Below are 18,189 nucleotides of genomic sequence, written 5' to 3'. Positions count from 1 at the left end.
ACACACATTGCTCAGTATTAAAAAATAATTATTTTTTAGTTATTAGGTAATATTGGTCACTACAAAGCGTAGAATTGAGCACGAAAAGTATTTCAAAAGATGGTTACAAGCAGATTTATATCACTACTGCCATATTTGATTCTACTATACCAGCTACAGCTGTCTGATGCCCCCATGGTAAATTCAAAACACACTCAGGCTGGAAACTCAGGTCATGATGTCAACAGTCCTCAGAATGAATCACATAATGGAATAAATTTTGAAAATTCACAGTTCACCTTTGTTCCTCCTCCAATCGCTAATCCAGGAAGCCATCCAAACTCAGCTTCGCACACTCCAAATTTCTCATCACCTGTCTTTGCAAACCCCAACATTGCAGAACACCATCAGAATGCCCCACAAAATTTCCCCCCTCGTATTCCAGGGCCTCATCCTGGAATTATTTTTTCTAACCCGATGGCAATGCCTCCGATACCTTTTATGCCAGGATTTTCCAGCATTACTTCTTCAGTAAATACTGGGAACTCGGCACCTCCGAGACTTTCACCTGAATCTGATAATTTTGGAAACGCAACAATACCAAATTATGACCAGCGGATTTCTGAGCTCGAATTATCAAAGGCCGCTCAAGAAGAAAAGATAGTAAATCTTGAGGCTGATTCAGAAACAAAAAAGGGAACAATTGATGGCTTGCTAAAAATCAATAGCCGCTTACAGAAAAAATTGCAAGAAATTATGGATTCCCATGCCAAAGCAACAAAGGCTCTTACTGATTTCAAGCTTGAAGCTGCAAGGCCACGACCTAGCCGACCTATTCCACAACCACTAACAATGGAGCCACAGGTTGTGGTGCCTGTAGTATCAAAACCAGAAACAGTAGTATCACCAGCAACAACTAAGACTTCTAATGAAGATGTTAATAAACTTCAAGAAAAGCTTGTTGAGAATGAATCGAGACTTAAAATTTTAAAACAACAAAATGAATCAACCCAGCAAATGATGAATGAGCTTCGAAAAAATGCGTCATCTAACTTGGAGAAACTTAATCAACAGTTTGATTTAAACGATCGTCTTACAGAGGATCTTCAAGCTCATGAGTCAAAGATCAAAGAGTATGAGGATTATGTTGAAGAGTTACAAATTTCAATTACAGCCCTAAGAGAGCAACTAGATATGGCGCGAAACCTCAAGCTGGAAGAATTTAAAGAAGCTTATGAACAAGGTCGTTTAGACATTAGAGATTTTTCAGATGAAGAAGAATATGAAGAAGAATATAATCAAGAAACTCAAGATATCAAAGGAAAAGGAGTTTCCAACAATAAGGAGGGAAATATGTATTCTGTTCTTCTTGGTGGCGATGATGCTGCTTCTGATATTTCCGATATCTCGGATGACGAAGGTTCTGTTTCCAATGCGGGTTCAATTAAAATGAAAAAGCTTGTCGATAAGGTTACTGAAGAAGCCAATACTTTGAAAACTAGATTAGAAAAGGAACAACAAGAGCACAAGAAAATAGTTGACGAGCTCGAAAATAAACAAAAGAAACTTGAAGAATCTCTCAAGAATTCGATAGAAACTAGTCGTTCTTCAGCCACTGAAACCAATAAAGCTTTAGAAACCTTGGAGAAGAATCTGAAAAAGTGTGATGAAGATTACAAAAATGCAACTGACCGTAATACCAACTTATCGAAGATTTTAAAACTAGTTGAGAAGAATGTGTTGTTACCTGTTGAAGACTTGACCAAAAGTTTGGATACAATTAAAAGTATTGGAAATGCTCTTGGCTCAGCACCTGAACGGGCTTCGACCTATAAGTCATTTGAAGCGCGTGTCAAGTTTATCGAGGGTGTTTTAAACAAGGTCAAGAAGGCTATTGATATTGCCAAAAAAGGATCTGCTGATGAGCTTCAAACTCTTAAAACAGATTTGAAAGATAGCTTAGTTGATTTCAGCGATTACCGAGGATTGAAGATGAATAATGAAATTAAGGGTCTTCGCACCACCTTGCATGAACTTCGACGCGCTTTACACAAAGCTACCAATGCGAGACCAACTGCTTGCAGTCATCACACGCGTTCCAAGCTACGTGAAAATAAAACAGCAGTGATACATATCAAGAGTGCTTCATGTATAATCGGTGATGCCGAGCATTTAGCCCTCCTACGAAAAATGTTTGACTCTCTTTTGGAAGATAAAGAAGAAATCAAGTCAGTCAAAGTGATTTCTCAAGCTAAGCACGTTGTTCTATTGCGTCTTAATACACTAACGTTTCCTGAGTTGCTATTCAAGGCCAAAGACCACAGTAAAATTTTGGATGCTATCATGATACTCCATCTGCCTCACTGGAAACAGCTTATTGTTCACAATGTGCCTGTGGGACGGTATTTTTACACAGATGGTGACTCGAAAGCACAATCCGAATCGCATAAAGTGGTCATTAGAGGGAACCAGAGTTTTGACATGGTAGGCATGTGCATGCAACTTCAGTTGCTGCTCCAGAATGGTAATGTGCGCAAAAATCAAAACAGCATTGTTGGACTACCACGATTTTACAGCCCCTTTGAATTTTATGGCGCACGCGACAAGGTGAGCTTAATTCTATGTTATCAGAACGACGTTTTGTTTGAAAACGCATTGATGTATGGAATCACAATGTTTGATGCACCTATCGTTTTAAAGACTGAACCGGTTATGGGGCCATTGAAAAATGTCTTTTCACAGGCTGGATTTTTTGCCATTATTGATAGTCTAAAAGAATATGAGTAGGTTAATGTTTAGTTTTTGGTGAATGTAAATAAATACTTATAAAAAAATAAAAAAAAATATCGTCTATCAGAGATGCCTTAATAATGTACATATTTATAAAAATATCGGTATATATATTATATAAATCTTTTTTTTTTAAAGTTTTTGCTTATTTGCTTGTTTGATTCCTTTAATTTCCTTAAAATTTCAGTGAGATGAAAATTTTAGTCCACATCTCAAGCACGGCGTTTGCTGCGCTGGCTGGAGATTTTTGCCCAAAAGTTACGTCCAGCACCGAGAAGTAATTCGCGTTCAGCCACTGCTACAACAACAGCAAGTCCCAGTGCCAACGCCACCTGTTGTGCAAACTGAGTTAGCCGAGCTGCACGTCCAACTAGCAGCCATGAAACTGGGAGGATAAGAAGTACAAAGGAGGCCAGGACAACGGGAGACGGAATGGCGAGACGCAGCCAGCCCCAGGGCGAGTACGCGAGCGCGCAGTGTGACGCGGTCTGCTGCGCACGGTTCTCCGGAGTGGGGTGGGAGGGCGCAGTCTTCTCCTTGGTGCTTTCATCGTTATCATTATCCTTTTTGTCGGATTCATCTAGTTCACTCTTCTCAATAGCATCCTCCTTTTCAGGTACAATTGCATTTTTTCGTTTGTGAGGGCCAGTGGAAGTTTGAGCATCAGTACCAGTGGCTTTAGCTTTGGTAGTGGTTTCCTTTTCTTTTGTTATAAGCTCTTCTTTCTTCTTTTCCTCCGAAAGTTCTTGCTTAATTTCCACTGCTGCCTTTGCAATATCATCGCTATTTTCTCTAAGCTTTTTGTAGTAAGACTCAATCCACATGAGGCACCAGCCAATGCGTTGAGCCATGTTAAACATATTTGCAAGCACAAGGCCTTGGGCACCAAGGCCAAGAGGTCGCATGAGAAGGTAAGCAGCAGCAGAAAAAGAGAGTGAAAAGATGAGCATAACAGAGCTTTGGTGTTTGATATCCGCAGGGGTAGCAACAGATTGGACAAAAGCTTCTAAAGCACCATTCATAGCTAAAAATGGAATGTAGCAAGCATATGTCGCCAGTACAACGGCGGCATCAGTCTGAGCATACCAGACTTTGGAAACAAGAAACTGGAGCAGGTATGCAGCAACAACTGGGCCAAAAGTGAGGGCAAAAAGAGAAAGGTACGAATAGAAGCGGAGAAGTGTTGAGAGGACCAAAATGGAAAGTTCCATATCAGGAGCAGATATGTTTTCGGCATCATTGGATAAGATTTTGGAAAAGAAGCTGCGAAGGGCTTCTTCAATAGGGAGGAAAACAAGTCGGGCAATTAGTGAACCATAGTTTACAACTACAGCATAAACCCCTTGATCAGCCATTGGCAAAAAGAGGGAAACAAGAAACTTATCACCTTCAGTGAGACAATGTTTAAAAACAGTTTGAAGCCAAATAGAGGTCGCAAGTTGCATAGTTGATGCATTAAAGTAGGTTTTTGTTTCTTGGCCCACAGAAACAGTTGACGAGGCAGTCGTCGTAGCTGCAGCACGGTGATTGCCGTTTTTGAGCATGTCGGCAGTAGTCTTTTCTGAAGCAACGTCTTTCCAAATGGGTCTAGGGTATGTTAGTTCATATTGGCCAGCATGAGCCTCCTTGAGACCCTCAAAAATATAGAGACCTGTTAGAACCGAAGCATAGGCAAGTTGGCCTACGGCAAATGCAATAATAGAGTTGACAACATTGTTTCGGTGGTCAGCAAGAGAGATGAAAAAGGTAAGGATACAGCGGCAAGTGACAGCAATAGACTCGAAAGAAGCACGCTTTTTAAACTGAAGCTTAAGTTGGAAAAGCAAAAAGGCAGGCTCAGAAGCAAGCTCGATAATGGCAGCAAGAGCAAAAATGGCCACAGCAATGCTAATAGTGCGCGAGTCATCTGGGGTATTATTGTAATGCAAATATGTAAATGAAAGAATGGCGGCTAGGGGAATACCCATAAGAACTGGTAAAAAGCCAATATTGATGACTTCTTGAACGGTTCCTGAAAGTGTATTTTCTACAACCCCTCCCTCAAATCTGTATACGTCAGGCCGTTTCCCTGAAAGAGTTTGACGTTGTGTAGCCAAACGGATAGCTTCACGAGAAAAAAAAAGGATGGTTGAAACAAAAAGTTCAAGTTGGGAGTTTGCTCCGACCACCTCAGGACCCACAAATCTGAAAATGAGCTGATTGAGCGAAAAAGTAACAAGTTTTGAGAAAAATTGGCCAGCAATGAGAACCGAGGCTCCAGAAGTGAGGGTGTTTGTGGAAAATTTGTTCGAGGTAGGTGATGGTGGGGATGGAGAAGAAGGTGATGACGGTGGATCTGTAGCTGTAGCGGCAAGGGTTGCTGCTTGTTGCCGATTTTCTAGGTTTGTTGACGAGACAGAGGAGCTCCGGGACAAAGGCTTATCGTCAACAGGAGGAGCCGCTGGAATAATAGGACTAGAAGCAAGAGAGCTGTGGATAGAGATGGGAGATGCGGATCCGGAGACAAGAGACTTTGAGCTTGCATTTGAGTGAGTGCGCGGTTTTTGGAAATTTGTAGGGAGATATGCAGCCCCAGGAATCCCCGAGTCGGTATTGGTATTAGTGGTGCCAGAAGTGATTAAAGGACCGGAAGAGGAATTTGATAATATTGATGGTAAAGCACCACTGGGAGAAGTAGCCGCAGTTCCACTGGGTATTTGTGACGCAACTGTTGAACTCTTGAGAGATGACGCTCCAGGCGATGGTGAAGAGCCTAGGTATGCGGGGAAAGGTGGTAATGGTGGAGGGGGGGCGTATCGTGAATGGCGATCAAACTCGCCCATAGAGATGGTTCTATTGTGACCATGGACTTTACGGAACCCTGAAGCAGAAGAAGAAGAAGACCTTGAAACCGTTGCATTTTTGATGTTAGCTGATGATGAAACAGATCCATCTATCACGGGGAACGGTAATGAGGGTCCTAGATGGAGTTGCTGAGGTTGTGACAAGGAGGTAGTTTCAACGCTTGTCAGGGGCAGATGTTCTACCGCTGAGGCCGGGGTTACTGGAACTGAAAAAGAGGAGGCAGAAGAAGAAGGAGAAGAAGAAAAAGTAGAAGAAGAGGATAGAGAGCTAGCAGTTGAATTGATTTCGAGAGAGGTAGGCTTATTGAGTTGAATAGCTGGGGGTGGGTCTTGATGGAAAGAAGGATGGATGGCACTTGTTGGAGACGAGCCATATGCAATATATCTAGACCCTGGTGTATTAGAGGCTGCTGAAGCTGGGGAGAGCATCCCTTGCTGATGGTGCATCCCCGCATGTCCAGTTGTAAATACTGTAAGAGAATTTCCATGATTTTGATTTTGAGGTTGAGATTGAGGATGAGGTTGAGATTGATATTGATACTGATGCTGCGGGAAAACTGGTGTCATTGGAGGTGGCTGGATAATATTCTCCAGACCTTGCGGAATTGCAACTGTGGGAGACATTGGCATGTAGTTGATTTGGTGCTGAGCGCCCATGGGCTCGACTAGAATCTGAGACGATTTCTTTTTAGAATGACGGCGGTACAGCGGAACTGTACCGGAAACGGTTGGGGTTTGCGGAGGCTCATTTGCAGTTGCAAGATACCGATTTCCGGTCTGCGGGGCTCCGAGGTGTGATGGTGGTGGTCCTGTAACCACCTGGGGTCTGTGGGAATACGATTTTGAACGAGTGTGACGAGAAGTATAGGCTGGAGAGCCCGAGTCTGGCGTCAAAAGCGCCGGTGGATCATAATAAGCCATTTATCAGGCAAGAGAATGATGTATATGAAGAAATTAAGTGGGTTTAGTTGGTGGTGGTGATGGTGATGGTGGGAAAAGGAGAATTTCTTAAATTTTTATTACTATTTATATTTTTCGGTCTTGTGGTATGTAAGGAGGTTTGTGTGCCAATTTTTTTTTTTTTAAAATGAATGAAATGGCAAGAAAAGGAATGTTGGGAGAGCGGCTTTATTTATAGTTAAAAAAAATTTCTCGCCTAAAAATCAAATAAAACTTTATCAGATTAAACGCTATTAAACACTACTACTGCTGCTGCTGCTGCTGCTGCTCTGCACAACCACCATTGCCAGCAATTGTTGATGATGCGCCCGCCCGAAATGGCGACCCAAGTCGTTTGCCTGGCACTGCAGGAAATAACAAAGGTAGAGATGCTGGAGTTACTTCAGGGCCTCCACGGCTTCTCACCACCGCTCGTACAGGGGTCATGGCCGGGTTCACAACAGGACCTTGACCCATAGCCACCATCTGTTGGTCCAGCTCAGCTTGGTTCTCTTCATCGTCGTCAGAGTCTGAGCTGCTCAGCTCCGAGTCAGAGCTACTACTGCTACTGCTGCTGCTGCTGCTAGTACTACTAGTACTAGTATTGCATAAATCTTGAGTCAATTCTCCATCCAATCCAACAGCCCCCCTTAATGGTCTACTTTTCAATACCGGTGGTAAATCGGATCGCGTGATTTCACTCGGGTTTTTTAGCTTTTTATTCGACTGCACCTTGTTGCGTTTACGCAAACTCACGTCCGACAACTCTGAAGGTTCCAACTGTCGTTTATTCTTCAATGGACTCGAGGCAAGCCGGCTTACACTAGCTGCACCATTCGAATCTTTCTTTCTGCGCTGGAACCGGATTCCGGAACGAAGCAAAAAAGGCTGTTGAACATGTTGCTGAGACTGCGGTACAGACTGAGAAGGACCATCATCTTCATCCAAAACAGCCCGACCAGTTTCACTCACACTCAAACGTAACTTGCGTGCAGATCCAGTCACTGACAATGGGAACTGGCCAAATAAAGGTGCACGACCACTAACCAATGCCCCATAGGCATCGCTATATTGTGGACCTGATTCAACCACCGACCGTGCCGTTTTGTAATGTCTCGCATAATCTGTTGACCAACTTGCGAGCTCGGGATCCTGGTGATTCTTTTCTGGTGTCACAAATGGGCCATTTAATGTGCAGTTGGCCCAGCTAACGTCCTTGGCTTCGTCACCGCCACCACTGCTACTACAATCTAGCACCCGGGAGCGATGGTTCCGTACACTAAACGCAGGCACATCATTCGCCAACATAAACCGAACAACTTCATGTTGGAGACGGTCTGGAGCAGGTCTCGATGCTTGCTTGGGTGTTTCAGGAGCGGCAGCTTCAGTTGTCACAGGTAGTGCAGCAGCTGCGGCCGCAGCCGCAGCCGCAGCCGCATCTATCGATGGCAATACAGCTGGTTCTGCAGTTCTTTTCCGACCATGCTTATGTCGGTGGATTCGCATCTTTTTTAGTCGACGACGTTCCAGCCTAGCCCATTCCAAAGCTCTGGCAATCGTCTCAAAGTCCGGGCGCTTGATACCAGCAAATGCGCGCTCCAGAATAGGTTTTGTTGCCGGAGGAAGAGGCTCCTTAGGCTCAGGCAAAGGTGACAACAGCGAGCTCTGCTCAGAAGTATCCTTAGGGTCCATGGCCATTGTACTGCTGATTGGTCCCAGGTTGAGCTCATTTTTCGGTGTCTCACCAACTGCATTCACCGGAGTGTCTGTTACTGCTGCTGGTGTTCCCGTAAGATGCACACTGTACCCTGTTTTGCGTACATTTCCAAGAGGCGAGGTCCACCAAAGACTTTTGTAGCCTTTTGAAACTCTTTCCGTCAAGTCAACGGATTCCCACGACGTATTTGGCATAAACGCATTTAACGGTGAGTCTGTCTCATGTTTATTGTCAACTTCAGGTGACTCGTCAAATCCGCCAGTACCAACAGCAGGTGAAGAATAAAAAAACGGGTAAAGAGGGGATGAATGAATAATTGAAGAAAAAGTTTTTGGTGTTGATGGGCCTTCTGCTGCTACTGGTCTTGTTGCTTCAACAGGAGGCCCAATAGGGGCAGGCATAGCAGCCATGGCAGGCATAGCAGGCATAGCAGGCATGGCAGCCATGGCAGGCATGGCAGGCATATCTGAAGGTCCCGACAACACAGTCTGTGGTGGAGGAGGGGTGGAAAATCGTTGTGGCAACATCATATCATCTTCGCTTGCTAATGATGGTTTATGTTTGGTCGAAAAAAGTAAATTTGGATTAACATGCTGGTCTGTTTGTTGTGAATGCATGCGAAGCGAGTTCATAATACGAGACCCACGCCCAGGTTGCGTCATTCCATGAGTAGGCTGTCCAAGCATAGGCTCTGGTGCCTCCATTCCCATAAAGTAGTTATTTGTTTCGCCTCCAAAGCCCATTATTGGCTTCCCAACGGGTTTAACAACTGTATTTTGCCATGGTGAGTTTGCTGGTGGTGACGATTGGAGATAAAATAAAGATGGCGAAAGAATGTTTGTACCCAGCTTAACACCAGCTCCAAAATTGGCATTGTTGACACCTCCTCCGACAACCATTTGGGGTGCAGTTAAAGGTGGTGTGTCATTACGATATGGAGATATCGAATTAGTTGGCGAAGAAGATGAGTTCATTGGCGCCATGACTGGATTGTTAATGAATGGTTGATTGAAGAGTGGAACCAAAACTGGAGCATTTGTAGATTGAATTGGAATGGCTGAGTTTGATGTTGTCGTTGAGCTTTCAGTTTCTGGTTCAGTTTCTGTTACAGTTGCATCTGCTGCTGCTTCTGCTGCTGCTGCTGCCGCTGCTGCTGCTTCTGCTGCTGCTGCCGCTGCCGCTTCTTTAGCTGCCTTTTTTGACCCGCGAGATGTACGAGGAGCTTTTGGTTTTTTTGGGTCGCCCTTTGTGGGTTGTTTTCGGGGTTTCTTTTGAACTTGCTGGGCTTGGAAGTTTGGTTCAAGTTGTTGTTTTTGTTGTTCCAGTACTTTCTTAGGTGTTCGGCCGCGCTTTTTCTTTACGACAGCTGCTGGAGCATCTGACCCAGAGGTATTAGGAATAAGGAAAGTTGCTGGCATAGGAATCTGCGCAGGAATACCCTGGGACGGATCAGCCATTATGATATTAGTTAAGAATTGATAGCAGTAGTGATGGTGATGGTTAATTTGTGATATTGGTATGTCTTGTATATATATGTTTTGATATTGGGTATTTGAATAGAGATATATTTGAAATAAAAAATGTTTTATTCTAAAGTTGCAGTATATGAAAATAAACAAGAAAAGTAAATAAACAAAAAACAAGGCAGTTATACAGAATGTTTTCTTTTTTTTATTTGTTTATTTTTTTAATATATATTTTTTTTTTTTTTTTTTTTTTTTTTTTTTTTTTTCAGGAGAAGCATTTCAAAAAAGTAAACAATAGCAGATAAAAAAATAAAATAAAATAAACAAAAACAAAAACAAATCAAATCGCGACGTGTACGCGTAGGCGTACGCGTATTCATACAATACTTTAGATAGTACTTGGTACTTAAACTAATGGTTATATTTCTAACCCTAATTTTAACAGTCACCATATTAAAAAAGTTGACTCGGGTCTTAATTAAATTAACAAAATAAAAAAAAAAAAAAAAAATCCCGAGCTACTGATAACCGGCGCATTTACCTGCCTCTGAGGGAGTCAACCACGGCCACATCACCATTACTCGTGGCCATCATCCACTCTCCCATACTGTGCGGCGCCCGCTATAAATATACTGGGAAATTTCCCGCATCTTTTTCTTTTTCCCTTCTTGTTTTATATTTTTTATTTTCTCAAATAATAAAACCTTTAATCTTTGTCTATAGTTCTTTTTTTTTTCCCTCCCTTTAAATATTCCCTTTTTTTTTCTTCTCAGTATGACCAAAATCGCCATCATTGAACCTGACACTCCTACCGATAAGGTTTACGAAGCTTACGGCACGTATGGCAATATCTTCTCACGCCTTCTTGAGATTGGAGGCATTGACCTGGGTAGCACTGAAAGACCTGCTACTATTAAGTCATACAACATTGTCGAAAACCCTACAAACTACCCCTCTCTGGATGTTGATTCACCTGAGCGGCCTGACGTAATCCTTATTACTGGCTCTCGCTTCAATGCTTACGACGACACAGATTGGATTGTGGCTCTTGTTGAATTTGCACGCAAGTGTTTGTTTGAGCAGCCTGCCGACAAACCCATTCGTGTGATTGGTATTTGCTATGGTCATCAGATTATTGGCCGGGTTTTGGGATCTAAGGTTGGGCCCAACCCTAAGGGCTGGGAAGTCAGTAGCACCAAGATCACCCTCTCTGACAAGGGCAAGGAGATTTTTTCAGAGTTTGCCGAAGCTGGATATTTCAATATTATGGAGATGCACAGAGACATTGTGTTTGACATTCCTCCCAATGCTGGTGAAGATGTTTACATTTTGGGATCAACAGACGTTTGCGAGATTCAAGGACTTTATAAACCTAAGACCTTTTTGTCGTTGCAAGGTCACCCTGAGTTTGACAAGTTTATTGAGGAGGAATTACTTGTTGATCGTCATAAGAAGGGTCTTTTTACCGATGAGTTTGTGGCTGATGGTTTGGCCCGTGCTGGTGACACAAATGATGGAAATACCCTGGCCAAAGCTATGGTCCGTTTTATTTATGAGTAATTGTATATTTATACTTCATTTATAGAATATTAAAATTTACATTTAGATTTGAAGAATAAAAAAAAATTGTCTAGCTTTATGAGTTATTGAAATTTTAATGGAATTTTTTTTTTTTTTTTTTTTTCAGTTTAAATAATTCTAGTTTTAATTAAAAGTTGATGTGCATTTAATTTGCCCAACTGTATCTAAATGAAAGAAAAGTGAAAATCTACTTTGAGTAAAGGAATTTTTTTTTCTCTATTTACAATTTACTTTAGAATGAGCGGAAAACTATATTTGTGAATAAGAGCAAATTTGAAAATATTTTCCTCAATTGGTAAATGGTGAGTAATATGTGACCAATGATTCAATTTTAAATCATCACACTTTTAAAAGTACATCAACTTTTAATTAAAACTAGACTTATTTAAACTGAAAAAAAAACTCATTAATAAACTAAACATACAAAAAAAAAAAAATAAAAACTATTCACTTTAATGTTTTGACAAGTGACGTGTGACTTCTTCTTCCGGAGCTAAGCCCTCAACAACATACACATTTTCCTGGGTAGCATCAAGTTTTTCAGAATCACCCAAAGTATTAATGCCATCAAATTCATGAATTTCATGCTTAATTGCGTTTGCAATTTCTGGAGGGCCGTGAAAGTTCTTGCGACCCCAAGCAACGTACCAAGCTGCTGAGATAGAGAAGAAGCCCATAAACACAACGCTGGCGTAATTCATAGTCTCCTTGGTGACTGGAATTGCAGTGGGCATGCAGAATAAAACTGTGGCAAGTAGAATCCAGCAGACTGTGACAATGTTGACAAAGTAGCCAAGAATAGTTCCCAATTTAAAAGGAGCGTTTGCAACAGCATGACGTTTTTGCACAAGAGAAATAAAAACGGGAAGAGCATAAGATGCAGAAAGACAAATGGTTGCTACACCGGTAAAGGCATTGAATGCAGCAGAAGAACCAAAGTAAATAAGACCCAAGAGGCAGCAAATGATTGTAGAAAGAGCCAACCCTCCAGAGGGAGTTTCAAAGCGATGATCAACATGCTTCCAGTACTTGGAGCCTGGAATGGCACCGTCACGAGCAAAAGCATAAGTGCAACGGGAAGCAGCAGTCAAAGCACCAATTCCAGCAAAGGCAAGAATTCCGAGAAGAAGGAAAAGTAAACCAAAGCCACCACCAGGTGAGCCAGTAACAAGCTTGAAGAAAATGCCAATGGGCATGCCACCGGGGGCCTCAAGGAGATATTGAATTTTATCCATGGGGAGAGTAAAAAGAACAGGAAGCAAGTAAATAATTCCAGTGAGGCCTGCAGCTGCAACTGATAAAACCATGCCCTTGGGGACTTCATGTTCTGGGTTTTGAACTTCTTCACACATTGAGGCAACCATACCGTAGCCAGTGAGAGTGTAAGCAGCTTGCAAAAGACCTACAAAGAAAGCCCAAGAAGGTCTCCATCCAGAAGCGGAAGCATCATAATGGGCGAAAACCGTTTTACCGGAATTTCTGGTATCAGCCATGGCAAGAAGAACAACAAGAATGATGATTACCGATGAGCCAGTCCAATAAATGCAAGCAGTATTGATAAGATCGAGGTATTTGGAAAAAAAGTAATTTACTACTGCACAAGCAAGCATGACAGCCCAAAACATTAAAACAGTTTGCCAGGAATTGGGAGCGAAATCTTCACGCCAAAGGGTAATAGAAGAGAGAATAAGCTGGCCTCCGGAAAAGCAAATAGAGGTTGTAACGGTCCAGTTTCCAACAAGAGTGAGCCAACCAGTGACCCAAGATGCAAGTGGAGCCCATTTTTTAGGTGAGATCATAGCAGCCCACTAATTTATAATGTTAGTATTTTTTTAAGATGTAGAGTTTTGAATACTTTGAAAGAAAAAAAAAATGTAAACATACATAGTATACACCGCCAGATGTGGGGAATACAGAGCCTAATAAAAGTGTTAGAAAAACAAGATTGGTCAAAATGACTTTAATTTTTTTTTTTTTTTTTTTTTTGTAACTTACAAATTTCAGCAAGAGAAGCAGAAATGCAAATCGAAATAAGAGAAACAACAAACCAGCCCCAAAAGATGGTAACATATTGGCCATCTGTGAGACCGATACTCATAGTTGTACTAATACCCTAAAGACATAAAGTTAGGATTTAAAAGAAACGTGGACCTAATGTGAATAGAGCAAACATACAAATGGCACAGCCTTTAAAAAATGTTAGTAAAAATAAGATAAACAACAACAACAACAACAACAACAACAAAGATAAGCCAAAAAAAAAAAAAAAAAAATTATTCAACATACCATAATGGCGAAAGATAAACCCAAAATAGACATCATGGAAAGTTTTCGAGGAAGTTCTTGTTTGTAACCACGTTCTGCAAGCTGAAGCTCTGCAGAATCGGTTTGAGGATGATAAATAGAATCAGGCATTATGAAAAGATGGGGAAGTAAATGAAAGGAGGTTTGAAGAATAATTTCAAAAAGAGGGGTAAAGACTTTTTGAAAGGAATATGGACTACTTTTATATATTAAGAAAAAAAAGAAAAATAAAATAAAATAAAAATAAAATAAGCTTATTATTGTTCTTATGGGTTGAGTTTGTTTTAGATACTATCCATTACAAGTATGAACTTGTCATTTGCCCGATGTAGATATAAACCCCCTTTTTGCTTTAAGAAAGAAATGGCACGGTACTTGTTACTCGGGAAACTTATCAATTCAGGTTCTCTTTCTCTCTCTCTCTTTTTTTTTTTTTTTTTTTTTTTTTTTTCTTCTTCCCATAATTATTTTCAAACTTTATGTCATTACGTAAAATTTAAAATATTTATTATCTGGTCTTTGAAAAACTTAGTTTATGATTTGAGAGATGTTATTTATATAATGACAAGCGGACATTTACTCGCCGTGATTTCTTTTTTTATTACAAGGCCCAAAACCATTTTTGCTCGGGAACATAAGCACCAAAGTAGTAGTTCATACCATCCCTGACGGCGGCAGAAGAGCCTCCCACCGATAAAAAAGCCAAGTAGTTAAATGGTTTATCCCCCGCTATCGTAATTATGATATAACTATCCCCCATTTTTCTGGGAAACATTGCTTGGCAGTGATGTTGATTGAAAAATCAAAAATTAAAATAAAATAAAATAAAAATAAGGGCAGTATAGAGAGATTAATGATTTAATTAAAATGAAATAATTTTTTTTTCAACCCTTTTGAGACCTTTTTTTTCTTCAAATCTATAATTATGTAGAATCTGCTGAGTCAATCAATGCTTTTGTTTTTATTGTTTTAAAAACAATAGTCATTTGTTAACTGAATAAGAAATTATTATGATTACAATAGTCGAATTAAAGCTATTAAAAAAAAATAATCATTTTTTTTTTTTTTTGCTTTTCATACATTATATTGATGAAAAAACTTTTTTTTTTATTTATCTTCAATTCAGACTTTATCACAAGTTTTCATTTCGTTATCTTGATAACAAACTCAGGGACTTAAAGATATCAAAATGTAGTATCGAGATATATGAATATAAAGATATGAAAAGATTTATGCTATAGTATTTATTGTAAAAAAAAAAACTTTTAGTTTGAATTAACTCGGTGACAGGTTTGATATTGAAATTTACAGGGTTCTCGGAGTTTGGAAACAAAGAAACTAGCTAATAAAAATTAAAACAAAAATAAACTGTTATTACTTGTGAGCTAGTTTTACATGGTGCTTTTCCATGCATGTTATTGAAGGTTTATGTAGCAATTGGAATATTTGTATGAATTAAAAGGTGGTATCATGACTCGGATTTCAGTTGTTATTTGATTTCTTTTGATTGATGGAAGGAATGAATGAATGTTTCTTTTCTTTTTTTTTTTTTTTTTTTTTTTTTTTTTTTTTTTTTTTTTGAAACATAAAATACAAATAAAAATACAAATAAAAATAAAAATAAAAATAAAACGAGAGAAAGAGAACCATCTTGCTTTTTTATCTTCCATACGGTGATTTTCAACTGGCCAATGATCTAAAGCTGAGGCCTTAATCCTACCCAAAGAAGTATAAATGGAAGATTTAAGCGCTGCGGAGTCAAACTTTTGAAAATCAACCCGGTGATGATGACGATGGTGCCTCTCTATCCAGAAATGGAACACCGTTATACAATTGCATAATGAGTTACACACCTAATAACGTAGGCTTTTGAATTTCTTGTTTTTTTTTTTTTTTTTTTTTTTTTTTTTTTTTTTTCGCCTCATTTCCTCACATAAAATCCATATTCAATGTTGATTCCTCGGCCCGGGCTATCTTTACTAAATGATTTTTTTTTATTTCGTTATTCTTCGTTTTTGTATTCTCTGTTGACTTCATTCATGGAAATTTATTAGAAAATAATATTAATTATTTTAAAAGGATTTATTAAAGAATCATCTCCCCGTTACTCTCCTCTATAAGCGCCCTTGACGGCCCTTCCGCGGTTACAAGTCAGCCTTGCGCAAAACGCATGATAATTGCTATTTTTGTCTGAGTAATCTACCAGCCAGCCGTTGACTAAGAAACCCTAGTGCGTACACATACACAAGTAATCAGCCGCACTGATCGGCACGTAAAAAAAAAAAAAAAAAATCAAATCATCACCCAAACGGTCATGCTGATTAATTTGTTGATCCAACATACGATTAATACTATATTTTATACTTTTTTTTTTCTTTTACAACTTCTTAACGTGGTGAGACTTGAGTTTCGTAAAACCGTCAAATCCAAAACGAGAAAGGGTCACAGCACGGCCACTCATCTTATGGCCAGTCCAAGCAAGCTTGGGATCCGGGTAATCTGCACGGTTCACAAACACAGTGCCAGCCTCGAGTTTGTTTGCCAGTTCTTCGCCTGCAGACTCGTCAAATGTCCACACTGAAGCTGTCAGACCATACTTATCGTCGTTAATAAGACTAATTGCTTCCTCATCAGATGAAACCTTGACAAGAGGCACCACGGGGCCAAAAGTTTCGTCCTTGAGAAGGGTGCAGTTGGATGGGGATTCAAAAGCCACAACCTGAGGCGCAACAAAAGCAGGTGGTGGTGTTCCTGTAGACTCGCCATCCGTAGCTGTTGTGTAGGCAAAGTCTGCATCAGAAACAAGCAGCTTGCCATTACCAGTTTCAATAGCCTCCGAGACTTGGGCACGAATACGCTTAGCGCTTGCTGCTGAGACAACAGGACCCATGGCTACTTGTGGTGAACGAGGATCGCCAACTTTGTAGCTCTTGACAATAGCCACCACGGCATCCACAAAGGGTTTCCAGATGGATTCATGTACATATACACGTTCAATGGCGCAGCAACTCTGACCTGAATTAAACAGCGCACCATCGACAATGTCATCAGCAATCTTGGCCAAATCAGCCGAAGTCTTGCTGCCGATATCAGCGCGTACGTATGCTCCATCATTGCCACCAAGCTCGAGATTAATAGGAATTAAACGACCGGCATCAGCAGCAGCCTTTTGAATTGAAAGACCACCCTCGACTGAGCCAATAAAGGCAACAGCCTTGATTTCCTGGCGTTCCTTGATTAAGCGAGTCACAATATCTGGGGGGCCAGCTTGGACAACCTGCGCAACGCCAGCGGGGAGGCCAGCTTGGGTTAGCAGATCAATGACAAAAGTGGCAACTGCTGGGATCTGTGGGGAAGGCTTGAGAATGACAGCATTACCAGCAAGCAGGGCAGGGACAAGGGCATTGACTAAAGTCAGGTAAGGGTAGTTCCAGGGGAAAACAATGAGTACAGTACCAAGGGCCTCACGAGTAAGGTATTTCTTAAACTGAGGGCCAGAGGGGTCTTCTGGGTTAGCGTACTCAAACTTGAGTGTGGTGGTATCAGAAACATCATGGTTTGCTGCGACTGGTGCCAGCGCGGAAGCTGCGTAAGCCACAAGTGTACGTGTACGAAGTGCAGCAGTCTTGAGTTCAGCAGCGTAGTATTTGGAGGGTCTACCCATAAGCAGGGAGAGATTGGGAGGGATTTGGGAGGTTCCAGCAGGAGGATCTTGTGGGTTGATAGCTGCAGCAGCCTCGAGTAGATCAGCAAAGGCCAAAAGAACCTTTTCACGAGTGCTTAAAGGGTTAGCAGCCCATTGAATTTGGGAAGAGACAGAAGCAGGCAAGATAGATCCAACAAGATCAGTCCAGGTAGTTTCTGGGGTAGTTTGGATTTCCCAGTTTGTGACAGGAGAGATTGTATGAATTGAAGTCATGATTAAGAAAGGGAAAGAAAGAATTTTATGGTATATGTGAAGAAGAAGAAGAAGAAGAAGAAGAAGAAGAAGAAGAAGAAGAAGAAGAAGAAGAAAAAAAAGTTTTTTTTTTTTTTTTTTTAAGAAATATTGGGACAAAGACGGTTTTATAAAGAGAGTTAAATGAAGAATTGAGAGCAATATATACAAGGGGGGAAAAATAAAAAAAAAAAAAGAACTCCCCTACCGTTGATTAAGAATTTGTTAAACGAATCCAAAATGGAAATTCTTGAATGATTATTATTATTATTATTATCATTATTATTATCTTATCATAAATATATACATATTTATATCTAATAGAACCGAGTATATGACTCGGTGATGTTGACTCGGTTATTTGAGCAAGGACTTTACGAATTGAGCAATAAATACTGAAGAATTTTGAAATTTTGGTTTCTTTTTGGTTGGGTTTTCTTGTGGGGTTTTAATTTTTTTTTTTTTTTTATTAATTGATTAACTGATTAATTGTTGATTAAAATTGTTGATTAATTGATAGTTAATAAGCGCTCACCACCACCATCACTACTCGGGGATTTTGCCCAAATAGGTCAGCTTGCCATGGGGCGGCGCAAAAGAGGCTTTGAGTAGAAAGAGGAGGAGGAGGAGGAG

The 18,189-nt window shown here is 40.5% G+C and overlaps 6 protein-coding genes across 6 annotated transcripts; 2 read left to right on the top strand and 4 right to left on the bottom strand.

The window, feature by feature from the left end:
• Positions 1-99: 99 nt before the first annotated feature.
• On the top strand, positions 100-2,766 carry SAPINGB_P001330 (uncharacterized protein; the record flags this gene model as incomplete). Its single annotated transcript, XM_031996053.1, has 1 exon — positions 100-2,766. The coding sequence occupies one exon, from the start codon at positions 100-102 to the stop codon at positions 2,764-2,766; it is 2,667 nt and encodes an 888-aa protein (XP_031851944.1).
• A 215-nt stretch (positions 2,767-2,981) lies between these two features.
• On the bottom strand, positions 2,982-6,533 carry SAPINGB_P001329 (uncharacterized protein; the record flags this gene model as incomplete). Its single annotated transcript, XM_031996052.1, has 1 exon — positions 2,982-6,533. The coding sequence occupies one exon, from the start codon at positions 6,531-6,533 to the stop codon at positions 2,982-2,984; it is 3,552 nt and encodes a 1,183-aa protein (XP_031851943.1).
• A 282-nt stretch (positions 6,534-6,815) lies between these two features.
• Positions 6,816-9,725, bottom strand: SAPINGB_P001328 (uncharacterized protein; the record flags this gene model as incomplete). Its single annotated transcript, XM_031996051.1, has 1 exon — positions 6,816-9,725. One exon carries the CDS (start codon positions 9,723-9,725, stop codon positions 6,816-6,818), a length of 2,910 nt encoding a protein of 969 aa, XP_031851942.1.
• A 783-nt stretch (positions 9,726-10,508) lies between these two features.
• SAPINGB_P001327 (uncharacterized protein) lies at positions 10,509-11,294 on the top strand (the record flags this gene model as incomplete). The annotated part of the gene is made up of 1 exon (XM_031996050.1): positions 10,509-11,294. The coding sequence occupies one exon, from the start codon at positions 10,509-10,511 to the stop codon at positions 11,292-11,294; it is 786 nt and encodes a 261-aa protein (XP_031851941.1).
• Positions 11,295-11,767: 473 nt separating this feature from the next.
• On the bottom strand, positions 11,768-13,730 carry SAPINGB_P001326 (uncharacterized protein; the record flags this gene model as incomplete). The annotated part of the gene is made up of 5 exons (XM_031996049.1): positions 11,768-13,123; positions 13,200-13,234; positions 13,311-13,428; positions 13,491-13,502; positions 13,602-13,730. 5 exons carry the CDS (start codon positions 13,728-13,730, stop codon positions 11,768-11,770), a joined length of 1,650 nt encoding a protein of 549 aa, XP_031851940.1.
• A 2,266-nt stretch (positions 13,731-15,996) lies between these two features.
• SAPINGB_P001325 (uncharacterized protein) lies at positions 15,997-17,538 on the bottom strand (the record flags this gene model as incomplete). The annotated part of the gene is made up of 1 exon (XM_031996048.1): positions 15,997-17,538. The coding sequence occupies one exon, from the start codon at positions 17,536-17,538 to the stop codon at positions 15,997-15,999; it is 1,542 nt and encodes a 513-aa protein (XP_031851939.1).
• Positions 17,539-18,189: the final 651 nt, after the last annotated feature.

Source organism: Magnusiomyces paraingens (genome assembly GCF_902498895.1).
Source record: "Magnusiomyces paraingens strain CBS 517.90 genome assembly, contig: contig1, whole genome shotgun sequence".
Lineage (NCBI taxonomy): Eukaryota > Fungi > Ascomycota > Dipodascomycetes > Dipodascales > Dipodascaceae > Magnusiomyces > Magnusiomyces paraingens.
The sequence above is the reverse complement of the archived record's forward strand: the minus strand, read 5'-3'. Positions and strand labels throughout refer to the sequence as shown.